The sequence below is a fragment of the Theropithecus gelada genome, chromosome 1 (assembly GCF_003255815.1).
Source record: "Theropithecus gelada isolate Dixy chromosome 1, Tgel_1.0, whole genome shotgun sequence".
Taxonomy (NCBI): Eukaryota; Metazoa; Chordata; class Mammalia; order Primates; family Cercopithecidae; genus Theropithecus; species Theropithecus gelada.
The window spans coordinates 63,553,462-63,567,263 of NC_037668.1; the positions used below are offsets into that span (position 1 = coordinate 63,553,462).

Sequence of the window (13,802 nt, forward strand, 5' to 3'; positions counted from 1 at the left end):
TAGAGAGAAATCAATGCCTGGCTTCAAAGCTTCAAAGCACAGGCTAACTCTCCTATTAGGGTCTAATGTAGCTGGTGACTTTAAATTGAAGCCAGTGCACTGTTACCATTATGAAAAGCCTAGAACCTTTAAGAATTATGCCGTGGGCCGGGTGCAGTGGCTCAAGCCTGTAATCCCAGCACTTTGGGAGGCCAAGACGGGCGGATCACAAGGTCAGGAGATCGAGACCATCCTGGCTAACACGGTGAAACCCCGTCTCTACTAAAAAGTACAAAAAAACTAGCCAGGCGAGGTGGCGGGCGCCTGTAGTCCCAGCTACTCGGGAGGCTGAGGCAGGAGAATGGTGTAAACCCGGGAGGTGGAGCTTGCAGTGAGCTGAGATCTGGCCACTGCACTCCAGCCTTGGCGACACAGCGAGACTCCGTCTCAAAAAAAAAAAAAAAAAAAAAGAAAAAGAAAAAGAATTATGGGCCGGGCGCGGTGGCTCAAGCCTGTAATCCCAGCACTTTGGGAGGCCAAGACGGGTGGATCACGAGGTCAGGAGATCGAGACCATCCTAGCTAACACGGTGAAACCCCGTCTCTACTAAAAATACAAAAAATTAGCCTGGCGAAGTGGCGGGCGCCTGTGGTCCCAGCTACTCGGGAGGCTGAGGCAGGAGAATGGCGTAAACCCGGGAGGCGGAGCTTGCAGTGAGCTGAGATCCGGCCACTGCACTCCAGCCCGGGCGACAGAGCAAGACTCCGTCTCAAAAAAAAAAAAAAAAAAAAAAAAAAAAAAAAAAAAAAAAAAAAGAAAAAGAATTATGCTGTGTCTACTCTGCCTGTGCTCTATAAATGGAACATGAAGCCTGGATGACAGCAGGTTTTTTTTTTTTTTCACAGCATGGTTTACTGATTTATTTATTTATTTATTTATTTATTTATTTATTTATTTTTTGAGACAAGAGTCTTGCTCTGACTCCCAGGCTGGAGTGCAGTGGTGTGATCTTGGCTCACTGCAGCCTACGCCTCCTGGGGTCAAGTGATTCTCCTGCCTCAGCCTCCTGAGTAGCTGGGATTACAGGTGATGCACACCACCATGCACAGCTAATTTGTGTATTTTTAGTAGAGATGGAGTTTCACTGTGTTGGTCAGGCTGGTCTTGAACAACCTGGTGATCTGCCTGCCTCGGCCTCCCAAAGTGCTGGGATTACAGGCATGAGCCACCATGCCCAGCTGGTTTACTAAATATTTTAAGTCCACTGTTTAGATCTACTGCTCAGAAAAAAAGAGTTCTTTCAAAATATTACTGCTCCTTGACAGTGCACCTGGTCACTCAAGAGCTCTGATGGAGTTGTACAAGGAGAATAATGTTGCTTTCATACCTACTTACACAACATGCATTCTGTAGCCTATGGATCACGGAGTAATTTCAACTTTCAAGTCATTATTTAAGAAATACATTCCAGCCGGGCGCGGTGGCTCACGCCTGTAATCCCTGCACTTTGGGAGGCCGAGGCGGGCGGATCACGAGGTCAGGAGATCGAGACCATCCTGGCTAACAAGGTGAAACCCCGTCTCTACTAAAATACAAAAAAAATTAGCCGGGCGCGGTGGCGGGCGCCTGTAGTCCCAGCTACTCGGGAGGCTGAGGCAGGAGAATGGCGCGAACCCGGGAGGCGGAGCTTGCAGTGAGCCGAGATGGTGCCACTGCACTCCAGCCTGGGGGACAGAGTGAAGACTCCGCCTCAAAAAAAAAAAAAAAAAAAAAAAAAAAGAAATACATTCCATATACAATGATTCCCATAATGGATCTGGGCAAAGTAAATTGAAAACCTTCTGGAAAGGATTCACCATTTTAGATGCCATTAAGAACATTCATAATTCATGGGAGAAGGTCCAAATATCAACAAAAATCAGAGTTTGGAAGACATTGATTCCAACTGTCATGGATGACTTTGAGGGGTTCAAGACATCAGTGGAGGAGGTAATTGCAGATGTGGTGGAAACAGCAAGAGAACTAGAATCAGAAGTGGAGCCTGAATATGTGACTGAATTGCTGAAATCTCATAAAACTTGAACAGATGAGGAAATCCTTCTTTTTTTTTTTTTGTTTTTTGTTTTTTGAGATGGAATCTCACTCTGTTGCCCAGGCTGGAGTACAGTGGTGCGATCTCAGCTCACTGCAAGCTCTGCCTCCTGGGTTCACGCATTCTCCTGCCTCAGCCTCCCGAATAGCTGGGACTACAGGTGCCTGCCACCACACCCGGCTAATTTTTTGTATTTTTAGTAGAGATGGGGTTTCACCATATTAGCCAGGATGGTTTCGATCTCCTGACCTCGTGATCCGCCTGTCTCGGCCTCCCAAAGTGTTGGGATTACAGGTGTGAGCCACTGTGCCCGTACAGAAATCCTTCTTATGGATGAACAAAGAAAGTGATTTCTTTTTTTTTTTTTTTTTGAGACGGAGTCTTGCTCTGTCGCCCAGACTGGAGTGCATCACTGCAAGCTCCACCTCCCGGGTTTACGCCATTCTCCTGCCTCAGCCTCCCGAGTAGCTGGGACTACAGGCACCCGCCACCTCGCCCGGCTAGTTTTTTGTATTTTTTAGTGGAGACGGGGTTTCACCGTGTTGGCCAGATGGTCTCGATCTCCTGACCTCGTGATCCACCCATCTCGGCCTCCCAAAGTGCTGGGATTACAGGCTTGAGCCACCGCGCCTGGCCAGAAAGTGATTTCTTGAAGTGAAATTGACTCTGGTGAAAGTGCTGTGAACGTTGTTGAAATGTCAACAAAATATTTAGAATATTGTGTAAACCTAGTTGATATGGCAGTGACAGTGTTTGAGAGGATTGACTCCAATTTTGAGGGAAGTTCTACTGTGGGTAAAATGCTATCAAACAGTATTGCATGCTATAGAGAATTTTGTTTTTTAGGAGACAGGCTTTTGCTGTGTCCCCCAGGCTGGAATGCAGTGGTGCGGTCATGGCTCACTGCAGCCTCGACCACCTGGGCTAGGCTCAAATGATCCTCCTGCCTCAGCCTCCTAAGTAGCTGGGACTGCAGGCATGCTCCTCCACACCTGGCTAATTTTTGTAATTTTTGTAGCAAGGAAATCTCACTCTGTTGCCTGTGCTCATCCAGGGTAGCCTGTCCAAAGCTGCTAGGCTCTCCTGTTCTGCCAGGCCAAGCTTAGGGTTTTGGGGCCTTCATGTATGCTAGAGAATATGTAGGAAAATAGGCTTGATCTGGTTCAGTTCGGTTGCAGGCTGGGTGGAACTGAACTGTGAATCTGCATAGAGTGTCAGAACCAGGGACAGCTCCTCCTGTCACCTTTGCTGCCTTTCCCCTGGCTTGGGCTAGGGAGAGAATGGGCAGATTTCGTGATGATATACTCTCTAGCTTCTTTTCTCACTGCTTCTTGCTTCCATTTTTATGCAAGAATATTACTACTGATAGTTCCTGGTGTAATGTGCTATTTTTCACCTCATACTTTCTGTTAGTGCTGCTTAGTACACCTTTCTCCCATCTTTACTTTGCCTGGCTAATTCCTGCTCATCCTCACAGGCCTGTTTAAGTAGATATCTCTTCTATGTAACCTACCCTGATTATCCCAGACTAGATTAGACATACCTCCTCTTAGTTCCCATGTCATCCATGTGCCTCTGTCATTACACTTAAAGTTTCATTGAAATTATCATCCATACTGTCTAGTGCAGTAGCCACTAACCACATGTATTAAGCATTTGAAATGTGGCTAGTCTGAATTGAAATGTGTTTTGTGTAAAATACACACTGAATTTCAGATTTACATAAAAATATAAAATATTAGTAATTTTTTTTTTTTTTTTTGGGGACGGAGTCTCACTCTGTCGCCCAGGTTGGAGTGCAGTGGCATGATCTCGGCTCACCGCAACCTCTGCCTCCTGAGTTCAAGTGATTCTTCTGCCTCAGCCTCCTGAGGCAGCTGGGACTACAGGCGAGCACCACCATGCCCAGCTAATTTTTGTATTTTTAGTAGAGATGGGGTTTGACCATATTGGCCAGGCTGGTCCTAAACTCCTGACTTTGTGATCCACCCACCTCGGCTTCCCAAAGTGCTGGGATTACAGGGGTGAGCCACTGCACCTGGCCCAATATCAGTAATTTTTATATTGATATGTTGATTTTGAGGGTTAAATATGTTACTAAAATTAATTTTACCTGTTTCCTTTTTATTTTTATTTGTTTATTTTTGAGACAGAGTCTTGCTCTGTTGCCCAGGCTGGAGTGCAGTGGCACTGTCTCGGCTCACTGCAATCTCTGCCTCCTGGGTTCACACCATTCTCCTGCCTCAGCCTCCCGAGCAGCTGGGACTATAGGCGCCTGCCACCATGCCCGGCTAATTCTTTTTTGTATTTTTAATAGAGAGGGGGTTTCACCTTGTTAGCCAGGATGGTCTCCATCTCCCCTCGTGATCCTCCTGGCTTGGCCTTTCAAAGTGCTGGGATTACAGGTATGAGCCACCATGCCCAATTCCTTTTTAATTTTTACAACATAGCTAAAATAAATTCTAAAATTACATATTTAGCTCGTATGATACTCCTGTTGGACAGCACTGATATATGTAATTGTTTCTTCTTAGGGGTACGGACTGTCTCAATTACATCCTTGTCTCTTTGAATTTCTGGGGCACACTACATGGGGATGGGTAGGGATACCTGATGCTCATCCTCAGAACTTGGAGGCTGGAGTGGCAAATGTCCAATAGACTTTATTACATTATTTTCCATCCAGGAACTCGGCCTCTCTCTCTTCTTAACTCAGGTTATTTTATATGTCTTCTTATTGGTTCTTACAGATTTTCTCATACAAATCACAGACATCTCAGGAAGTTTATTTCCAAGAATTTTGAATTGGATATTTTATCATATAGTTTCTAATTAGTTATTGCTGGTACCACCAGTGAATGCTACCGATTTTTGCTTATTTTTTTTATCCTTTTACTTATTTAATCTGTTAATTATACTACATTGATTTCTCTTTTTCCTCAGGTTTTTTTTTTAATACTAAAAAGAGGAAAACGTAGATGGGGATGCAAAGTTTTCTCAGGCCATTCTTACTATATTGGCTCTAGGAAATTCTTCATATAGAGAAGATATCTAGATAGAAGACTCGGGCCCACACAGCAGAGGCCCTTAGGTGTGAGTTAGCTATGGACTGAGATGCAAGGATGAAATAGAAACAGAAGGAGCCAATAGGTTTGGGGGAACATATATCGGGGATTACTGAAAGAAATTTATCTGCATAAAAAAGTAAAATGCGGGGGCTGGGCACAGTGGCTTATGCCTGTAATCCCAGCACTTTGGAAGGTCGAGGCAGGTGGATCACCTAAGGTCGGGAGTTTGAGACCAGCCTGACCAACATGGAGAAACCCCATCTCTACTAAAAATACAAAATTAGCCGGGTGTGGTGGTGCATGCCTGTAATCCCAGCTACTTGGGAGGCTGAGGCAGGAGAGTCGCTTGAACCCGGGAGGCAGGAGAGTCGCTTGAAGTTACGATGAGCCAAGATCGTGCCATTGGACTCCAGCCTGGGCAACGAGAGCAAAACTCTGTCTCAAAAAAAAAAAAAGTAAAATGCAGCTGGGGGCAGTGGCTCATGCCTATAATCCCAACATTTTGGGAGGCCGAGGTGGGTGGGTCACCTGAGGTCAGGAGTTTGAGACCAGTCTGGGCAACATGGCGCAAACATTAGCTGGGTGTGGTGGCATGTGCCTATCATCCCAGCTACTCGGGAGGCAGAGGCATGAGAATTGCTTGAATCTGGGAGGCAGAGGCTTCAGTGACCCAAGACTGCACCATTGCACTCCAGCCTGGGCGACAGAGTGAGACTCTGTCTCAAAAAAAAACAAAAAAAACAACAACAAAAAAAGCAAAATACTATCTGGATTTCCATTTTACTCTGCCACTTTGCCTAGCTGAGAGTGAAGTCCCTGATTACAGGTGCACTCTGCAGAAAGAGGCTGGGGCCAGGCTTGACTTCAGTAGCCACTTTGGAGATGGGTCAGAATAGTGACTACTGCCTTTGCACAAAGTAAAGTATGAGGTTGAGTATTTAGAATAGGGGAGTCAGACTCTTCTTATGGAATGTTGAGGTTCCAGCTCAGTTACATCAGGGCAGAGGTCTTTCTGAGACCTTTGAGAGTTTTTAGAGAGAGTTTTTCGAGAGAGTTTTTCTGAGTGCTTTTTGATGCTATCTTGTTGATTCAGGTAAACCCAAATTTACTGATCACTCTAGGCACAGCTTGTGCCAGGCACTAAAGGAGGACAGCAATGCATCTGATATTGTCCCTGTTTTTAAGGAACATAGATTATAGTGTGGAGCCAGGTGTGGTAGCTCACCTTTGCCCTAGTGTAACTGAGCTGGGACCTTTGCCCTAGTGTAACTGAGCTGGGACCTCAGCATTCCATAAGAAGAGTCTTTGGGAAGTTGAGGCAGGGGGATTGCTTGAGCCCGGGAGTTCAACACCAGCCTGGGCAATATAGCGAGACCCTCATCTCTACAATAAGTAAGTAAGTAAATAAATAAAAAGTCAGGCGTGGTGGCATGCGCCTGTAGTCTCAGCAGCTCAGGAGACTGAGGTGGGAGAATTACTTGCGCCTGAGAGGTGGAGACTGCAGAGTCCAGATTGTGCAACTGCACTACAGCCTGGGCAACAGAGTAAGACCCTGTCCCAAAAAAAGAATATAGTGTGAGAGGCAAGTAATGATTATGATAGCAGCTGATACCTTCCTTACATTCTTTTTAGGCAGTGTTCTAAGGTGTTTTTGTTTTGTTTTTGGAGATGGAGTCTTGCTTTGTCACCTAGGCTGGAGTGCAGTAGCGTGATCTCAGCTCACTGCAACCTCTGCCTCCTGGGTTCAAGCGATTCTTGTGCCTCAGCCTCCCGAGGAGCTGGGACTACAGGCGTGTGCCATTACGCTCAGCTAATTTTTGTATTTTTAGGAGAGATGGGTTTTCACTATGTTGGCTAGGCTGGTCTCGAACTCCTGACCTCAGGTGATCTGCCCGCCTCAGTCTCCCAAAGTGCTGAGATTACAGGCGTGAACCACTGCGCCCAGCCACTAAAGTGGTTTTATGTATTAACTCATTTCATCTTCACAACAGCTGAATGAGGTAGGTACTATTACCACTGCCATTTTACAGAGGAGAAAATTGAGACACGGAGAAGTTAAATAATGGGCCTAATGTTACATGTCTAGTAAATGCAGGGACAGTATTGAAACCAAGACAGTCTGGCTCCAGAGTCTTTGTTCTTCACCTCTACTTTGTATGTAGGGGAGTAATTTGTCAGCATCATCAGCCTTATCTGGAAACTTGTTAGAAATGCACATTTTTGGGTCCCACCCAACACCTACTGAATCGAAAACTCTGGAGGCAGGGCTTACCAATCCAAGTTTTGCTTTTTTTTTTTTTTTTTTTTGAGACAGAGTTTAACTCTTGTTGCCCGGATTGGAGTACAATGGCATGATCTCAGCTCACTGGAGCCTCCCCCTCCCTGGTTCAAGCAATTCTCCTGCCTTAGCCTCTGGAGTAGCTGGGATTACAGGTGTCTGCCACAACACCCGGCTAATTTTTTATATTTTTAGTAGAGATGAGATTTCACTATGTTGGCTAGGCTGGTCTTGAACTTCTGACCTCAGGTGATCCACCCGCCTCAGTCTGCCAAAGTGCTGGGGTTACAGGCGTGAGCCACTGCACCCAGCCACCAATCCAAGTTTTAACAAGCTTTCCAGGAGATTCTCATGGTTGCTGTTTGAGAACCTCTAGAAGCAAGGCATGGTATAAGTGTCAGAAATTAATATCCTCATGAATAAGGACTGGTTATGGTCCGCCCCTTAAGTTCCCAGCCTCTGCATGGCATCTAGTGTAAAGCAGGCATCAAAAATTTGTGTGAGTTTATGGGAAAGTGGTGTTTGAGCTGGGTCTCTTACCCCACCTATCACTGCACCAGACTGAATAGGAGGGAGAATGGGAGTTCCCAGAAACTTTGATACTAGCAAGGAAGTGGTTGTGATACTTCTGGCAAGATATGATAAGGGTCTGCACCAGCATAAGAAACCATCAGAATGGCATCGACTCATGTGAGAGCAGTTCAGAAGGTAAACATGTCCAGACGTGGTGAACAGCTGAATAGAGGGAAAGAACAAGGGATAGAGGAACTGTCATTTCTGACATGAAGGTGCTATTCGTTGAGATAGGAAGCACAGGGCGAGTATGTTTGTGAGTAAAAGATAAAGTATTTGGTTGGACTTCTTAAATTTGAAGTTCTGGTAGGATATCCAGGTGGAGCTGTCCAGCAGACACGTGGAAATGTGAGTCTGAGACATGGTTGGAAATAGAGATTTGGAGGGATAGTTGGGCCGTAAGAGTGGATGAGACCTTCAAGGGGAGAGTGGAATGAGAAGAGAGCTGGGTTTGGAACCACAGTGAACAATTAACGAGGCAAAAACAAAAGGGGCCCTTTAAAAGACTGAAAAGGACTTAGGCAATAGGAGACTGCAGAAGATGCCACAGCCAAGTGGAAGGCTCAGAAGGGAAGTAGAGGCACAGTGACAGACGCTGCAGAGAAATAATTGAAAAGTATCGTTTGGATTTCAACCCCGAAAGTCATTTAAGTGACGTGGTGAGGGCAGAAGCAGATTGACAAGAGTTCAGGCATGAGCTGTAGATGAGAAAGTGGAGGCAGGTACTTCCCAGGTCCGGTGGACAGAGCTCTGTAGCTGTACTTAAGTTAAAACTGTGACATCTTCCAGGGTAGGCAGGGTCTCTACTTATCTGTGGTCTCAGCGTCCAGCCCACGGCCTGGAAGAGGGGGTGGCGTCAATGAGTTCAGTGACTAGGGACGGAGAAAGACTTCGCGGAGGCAGTCGCTTTGCAGCCAAGGCTTGAAGGATGAGGGTGATTGGGAGGAGAGGTGGGAGGCGAGGTGGGAGGCAGGGCCCCTGGGCGCTGGAGTGCCGGGGGTCTGGGAATGAGGTGGGGTTCCCATAATGTGCGCGCGGCTCGGTGCGACAGGCGGGGGCTGTGTGTAGGTTTGGAGGGACCTATTTGGGGAAAAGACAGGGCGGAAGGCAGCTGTGGCGGGGTGTCCCTTCGCCCTGCCCCACTTATGCCACGGCGCGGTTCCAAGGCACCTTTATCGGAGCCCTCCCGCCGGGCTGCATGGCAACGGGTGACCGCCAGGGGCCGCTGTCTCGGGTCCCCGGTGCCCCCGCCCCTCTCCATTGGCCTTTGTTGCCGTCTGAGCGCCCCGCTTGACTCGTTCCGGTCCGCCCCCTGGGCCTGGCGGTCGCGCCTGCGCACTGGCAGCTGGCCGGGCGCTCGCAGGGGGAGCTGCTGCAGGCTCCGCGGCGGCGGCGGCAACGGAGGCTGCGGGGGCGGCGGCGCGAGCGGCCGGGCTTGGTAGGGGAGCCGAGCCCGGCCCGGGAACCCGAGCAGCGAGAGTGCGGGGTACCTAGGCCCCTCACGCTGGACTTCACAGTCTCCGGGCCGCCTGACCTCCGCACGGGTATATGGGATGGAAGCGGGACCCTCGGGAGCAGGTAAGGGCCCCCGGGAGGGGGAACGGTGCATGCTCCAAGGACAGGGGACTCCCGCATGAAAAGCGTGGTTTCCAAGTGAGGGAAGCGCTCCTGAGTGAGGAGAAGGGCTCTCCCACGATGGGGGCCCAGTTTGAAGGAGGCTGTGTGCAGTTCCGGGGGAGAACCATGTGAAGAGAGCCCTGAGATGGGGGCTGTTTGTCCAAGGAGGCTGTATGCAGTCCTGCGGGTTGGAAGTAATCTGGGAGAAGGGCCTGCACGCACGGAAGGACTCCCAGACGTCCGTGGAGGCCTACGGAGAGGCCCGGCAGGTGGCAGGGGACGGGCTCCAGGTGTCCAGGAGAGGAGGGGGCCACACAGATGGGCCTGGAGCTACCGCATGCCGGGGGCGGGGGCTCCGCTGGGCTGGAATAAGCTAATGTCTCTTGGGAGAAGGCGCCAGAACTGGACTGTGAGCTCCGCCCCACCGGGCCTGACGCGAGGGCGAGGGTCAGGGGGCGGTGGGTGGGGACCCAGTCCCGGGATTCCCCCCCGTGGGTCTGGGGAGTCGGAGTGGAGGCTCCGGAGCATGCGCGGAGGTGGCAGCTGGCAGGGGCTGCCCGACGTGGTGGGGGCGTGGCCGTCCAAATACCCCCACCTCTCTTCGCCGACCCCCACCCTCGTTTGGCTTGGAAAAAGGAGCGTGCTGATGGGGTGCATTCGCTCTTAGGTTATGCTGGCAGAGTGCAAATGGTTATGGTCCCCGCCCCCATTTTAGGGGCTCTTACACTTGGCCCTCAGTAACAGTTTGCCAAGAATGGGTTGAGGGAAGCTGCCAAAGTGCATTTTTCTGCCACAGGAAAGACTGGGACCGAAGCAATGGGTTCTGGGGGTGGGTCCTCCTAAAGATAGGCCTTAGGAAAGGTATTGGTTACGGATGAATAAAGGACAGGGCAGACAGGGGCTACCTGGAAGGAGTTGTCTGCTTGGTTTGCAAGTTTCTGCTCCAATACTGAGTAGAGATGGGGGCTTTTAATCCAAAGATAATGACCTTTTCCATTGAATTGTCTGTTAAGGTTACACTCTACAGTTATAACATTTATTCTGATATTTCTTAATATTTTCATGGCTCCTATCTTCCACTGGATATCTTTCCGTTTTCCTCTCCCTGCTTCCCAGAAACTGTCAGGGCTGTCTTTAGAGCCAAGATCTAAACCCTACAAACAAGTTGGAGGATGGGGGAGTTTATAGCCTTCACCCTGGTGAGGCGCAGGTGATAGCCTTAACTTCTTATTTGCAGGTAATGAGGAGAAAAAGACATAGGAACAGAGGATAAACTGAGGCAGGATTGCCTAAGAAAACTGGAGTCCTCAGGATGGACTGTGGGGTGGTGATACCTCTTGTGTCTTAAGTGTCTTACCCTGTGATGGGACGAGGAGCCTGGACCTGGGAATCCTTCAGGTCATCTCTCACCACTTCCTTACATTTGGTCTGGGAATGGGAATCAAATTTCCATTTGGGACATGAACTTTATTACTTTCCTAATGGAAATTATTTTTTTTTTTTTGTAGCAGACCTAACTCCCTCCCACTCTCTCAAGGAAATAGCTCCTACCACCTCACTCAAGTTATCCATTTAGTGATCTATAAGTACTTAGTGACTGTTTTCCCTCTAATAACCAACCTTGTATAGGTTGTGTAGTCCCAAGGATAAGCGCGGGGAGCAACTGACTTTTGTACTTCCTCTCTGTCAGGCCCCTCTCTTCATCCCAGGCACTCCTGTTTTTCAAGGCTGGGGACTATTTCCAACAACCCATGAACTAGAGTAGTGGGGTAGGTCATTGAAGTCCACATGGATTGCTGGTTGCTGGTACCCATTCTAGACTAATGATTTTTATCCCGATGAATTCCTAATAGGCTCTGGAGTGATGAAAAGTTGACTTTTTAAAAATTTGTTACAAAAAATAAGCTTCTAGGAAAGAGCTAGAACCTGCTGTTTGGAGTCACCCATAGCCTTAGGAAAAGCCTAGTGGGACAGGCTTTGCCTCAGAAAAGGGTATAATTGAGATTCAGTCTGGAAGCTGCAGATTGAGGGACCCCATAACTGCCTCCTTCCTAGGCCCGGACTGTTCTCTTGTAGGAAGTTAAAGTGGTGTCCCAAGGTGGCCTGAGGACATAATACACGACACTAAAGTGTTGTGTAAAAAACGAACAAACAAACAAAAAGCCCAAAAAACTAAAGCATTGTTGCTAGCCTCACTGGGCTTATGCCCAGGTCTGCCTTCTGTGCTCAGGTGTGTTCCAAGCACATACACTAGACTAGGTGCTCCCTGAAGGTAGAAGCAGTGTCTGGTTTATTTGCAGAACTAGCAAGTGCCTAGTGTATAGGCCCTGGCACAGAATACATGTTTATTAATTAAATCACATTCAAATGTGAACATAAATGGTTAAGCACGTATATGGATATTTAATAAAGTGTATATTCACATGGAACAGATCCTTTTTGGAGAGATTGGCCTGTTAGTCTTTGCTTGCCCACCAGCTAACCTAACCTAACCTAACCTAACCTAACCTTGAATTTGTGTCTTTTGAATATGCAGTCTGGCTCCTTGGGAGGTGTGTGGGCCTCAGAACTGCAGGAAAGGAATCCTGAGCCAGGGCTTTCAGCTCTGTTACTTTTCCTTCTCTGGGCTCCTTGGGGATGGGGGAGGGGGAGTGTCCTTTTCAGGGCCCCTCCCTCCTTGCTTTTGTCTGAAGAGAAGGGCCCCGCCCCTTTCCCCCTAGGCCCAAGCTTTGTCCTCTGTGCTGGGGCCCTCATCTGCATCACAAAGTGGCCGTCTGTCCCTGTCTGGGTCTGTAGGGAAGTGTCTCCCTTTCTCAGACTAAAAGCTGGGGTAAGGGGGGGCGGGGAGAAGACTGTGCTGTTGTTAGGCTTTCAGGGGGATGGAATGGGAGAGAGGTTCCTGCTTGCTGCTGTCTTTCCTAGTTTGAAGATGAAGTGGGGGTGCGGGCTCCCCTGTTTTCCCAAAGCTTCTTTGGAGAGGATGGTGCTCTAAGGCTATGTCTGGTATGTAGTCGGGTTTCTGGGGAAGAGAAGGCTTTAAGGCTAGAGTGTCTGTCCCATCCCCCGTCATTTCTAACTAGCCCCCCAGCTCTAGGGGTTATCTTTCTCCCAAAGCCCCAAATGATTATTCAGTCTGGGAGGGGAAGAAGGTGAATGCAATATAAGAACTTGGGGAGGGAAAGGATGTCTCTTACTGGCTACACCCACAACTGTGCATGTTTGTCTTGTGTAGTGTTTATAATTGTTTCTGGGCAATTACAGGTGTTTGTGTGCTGTGTGTGCTTGTGTGTTTTTGTGGTGTGTCTATGGATATGTTTGTTCATTCATTTCATGTCAGTGTGTTGAATACTTCCTGTGTGTTTGCCAGACACTGGAGATTAAGCAGTGACCAAGGCAGATATAGTCCCTGCCTTTGAAGAAGTCAGTCTAGGGTAGTGAAGGATATGTATATGAGTGTAAATTGCCAAGGTCTAAGTGTGTGTTTGGATGTGTGTGATGGGAGTGTGTGTCTGTCTGTCCGTGAGCTTGTGTGCAATTTCTATCCACTTTCTGAGGTAGGCAGCCAGGTACTAGTAGATAGGTTTTCACTTCCCCATGTAGCTGAGTTCTGAAGACCTTTTCCATCCAGGCTGGGCCTTCATTTCCCTGTCTGTAGAGTGGGACTGGGCTTGACAGGTGGTTAGAGGGAAACAGAGCAACTTAGCTCTGGGAAGCTACCCCTCCCATGAATGGTTCTGACCTCTTCCTGACCCCCAGCTGAGGATATGCCCCATCCCCCAAGCTTGTCTGACTGTGAAAGCAGAGGTCTGGTAATGGGAGGTTCTGGGCTGGTTTATCCCTCTCTTCTCTCACCTGGGCTGGTTCTCTACTGCCAAGAACAATAGTAGCATATTATTCCCTTTTTTTCTCTCTTCCCCCAAAGCTAGAAAATAAGACTGGAGGCAGCAGCCAGACTGGCAAAAGAGGGTAAAGTAGCTGGATCTGGCCCTACCCTATCCCTTTCCCAAGGGCCCCCTCTGTCTTGAAATTTATCTCTGCTTCTGCTGTCTGGACTTTCTGTGTGGAAGGATCTGTGGGGCATGGAGAGAATCTTGTGTTCTTCCCGGAGCCAGTATCTCTTCTCCAGCATTCTAATTGCCACCTCTTCCTCCCAAACCTGTTAGTTCTTTCATTTTTTTTTTTTTTTTTTTTTTTT

General features: G+C 48.3%; 1 protein-coding gene across 2 annotated transcripts in view; it reads left to right on the plus strand.

Annotated features, from left to right (window-relative positions):
- Positions 1 to 13,802, plus strand: part of AGO1 (argonaute 1, RISC catalytic component) — a 64,120-nt gene that overhangs the window by 7,926 nt on the left and 42,392 nt on the right. Inside the window, exon 1 of one of the 2 annotated variants that reach the window (XM_025383308.1) lies at positions 9,314 to 9,568. The exons of the other annotated variant lie outside the window; for it this stretch is intronic. Coding sequence (XP_025239093.1) covers positions 9,544 to 9,568 — 25 coding nt within the window. The 5' untranslated portion in view covers positions 9,314 to 9,543. Of the gene's footprint in view, positions 1 to 9,313; positions 9,569 to 13,802 lie in introns of those variants that run through there. 2 annotated transcript variants of the gene reach the window in all.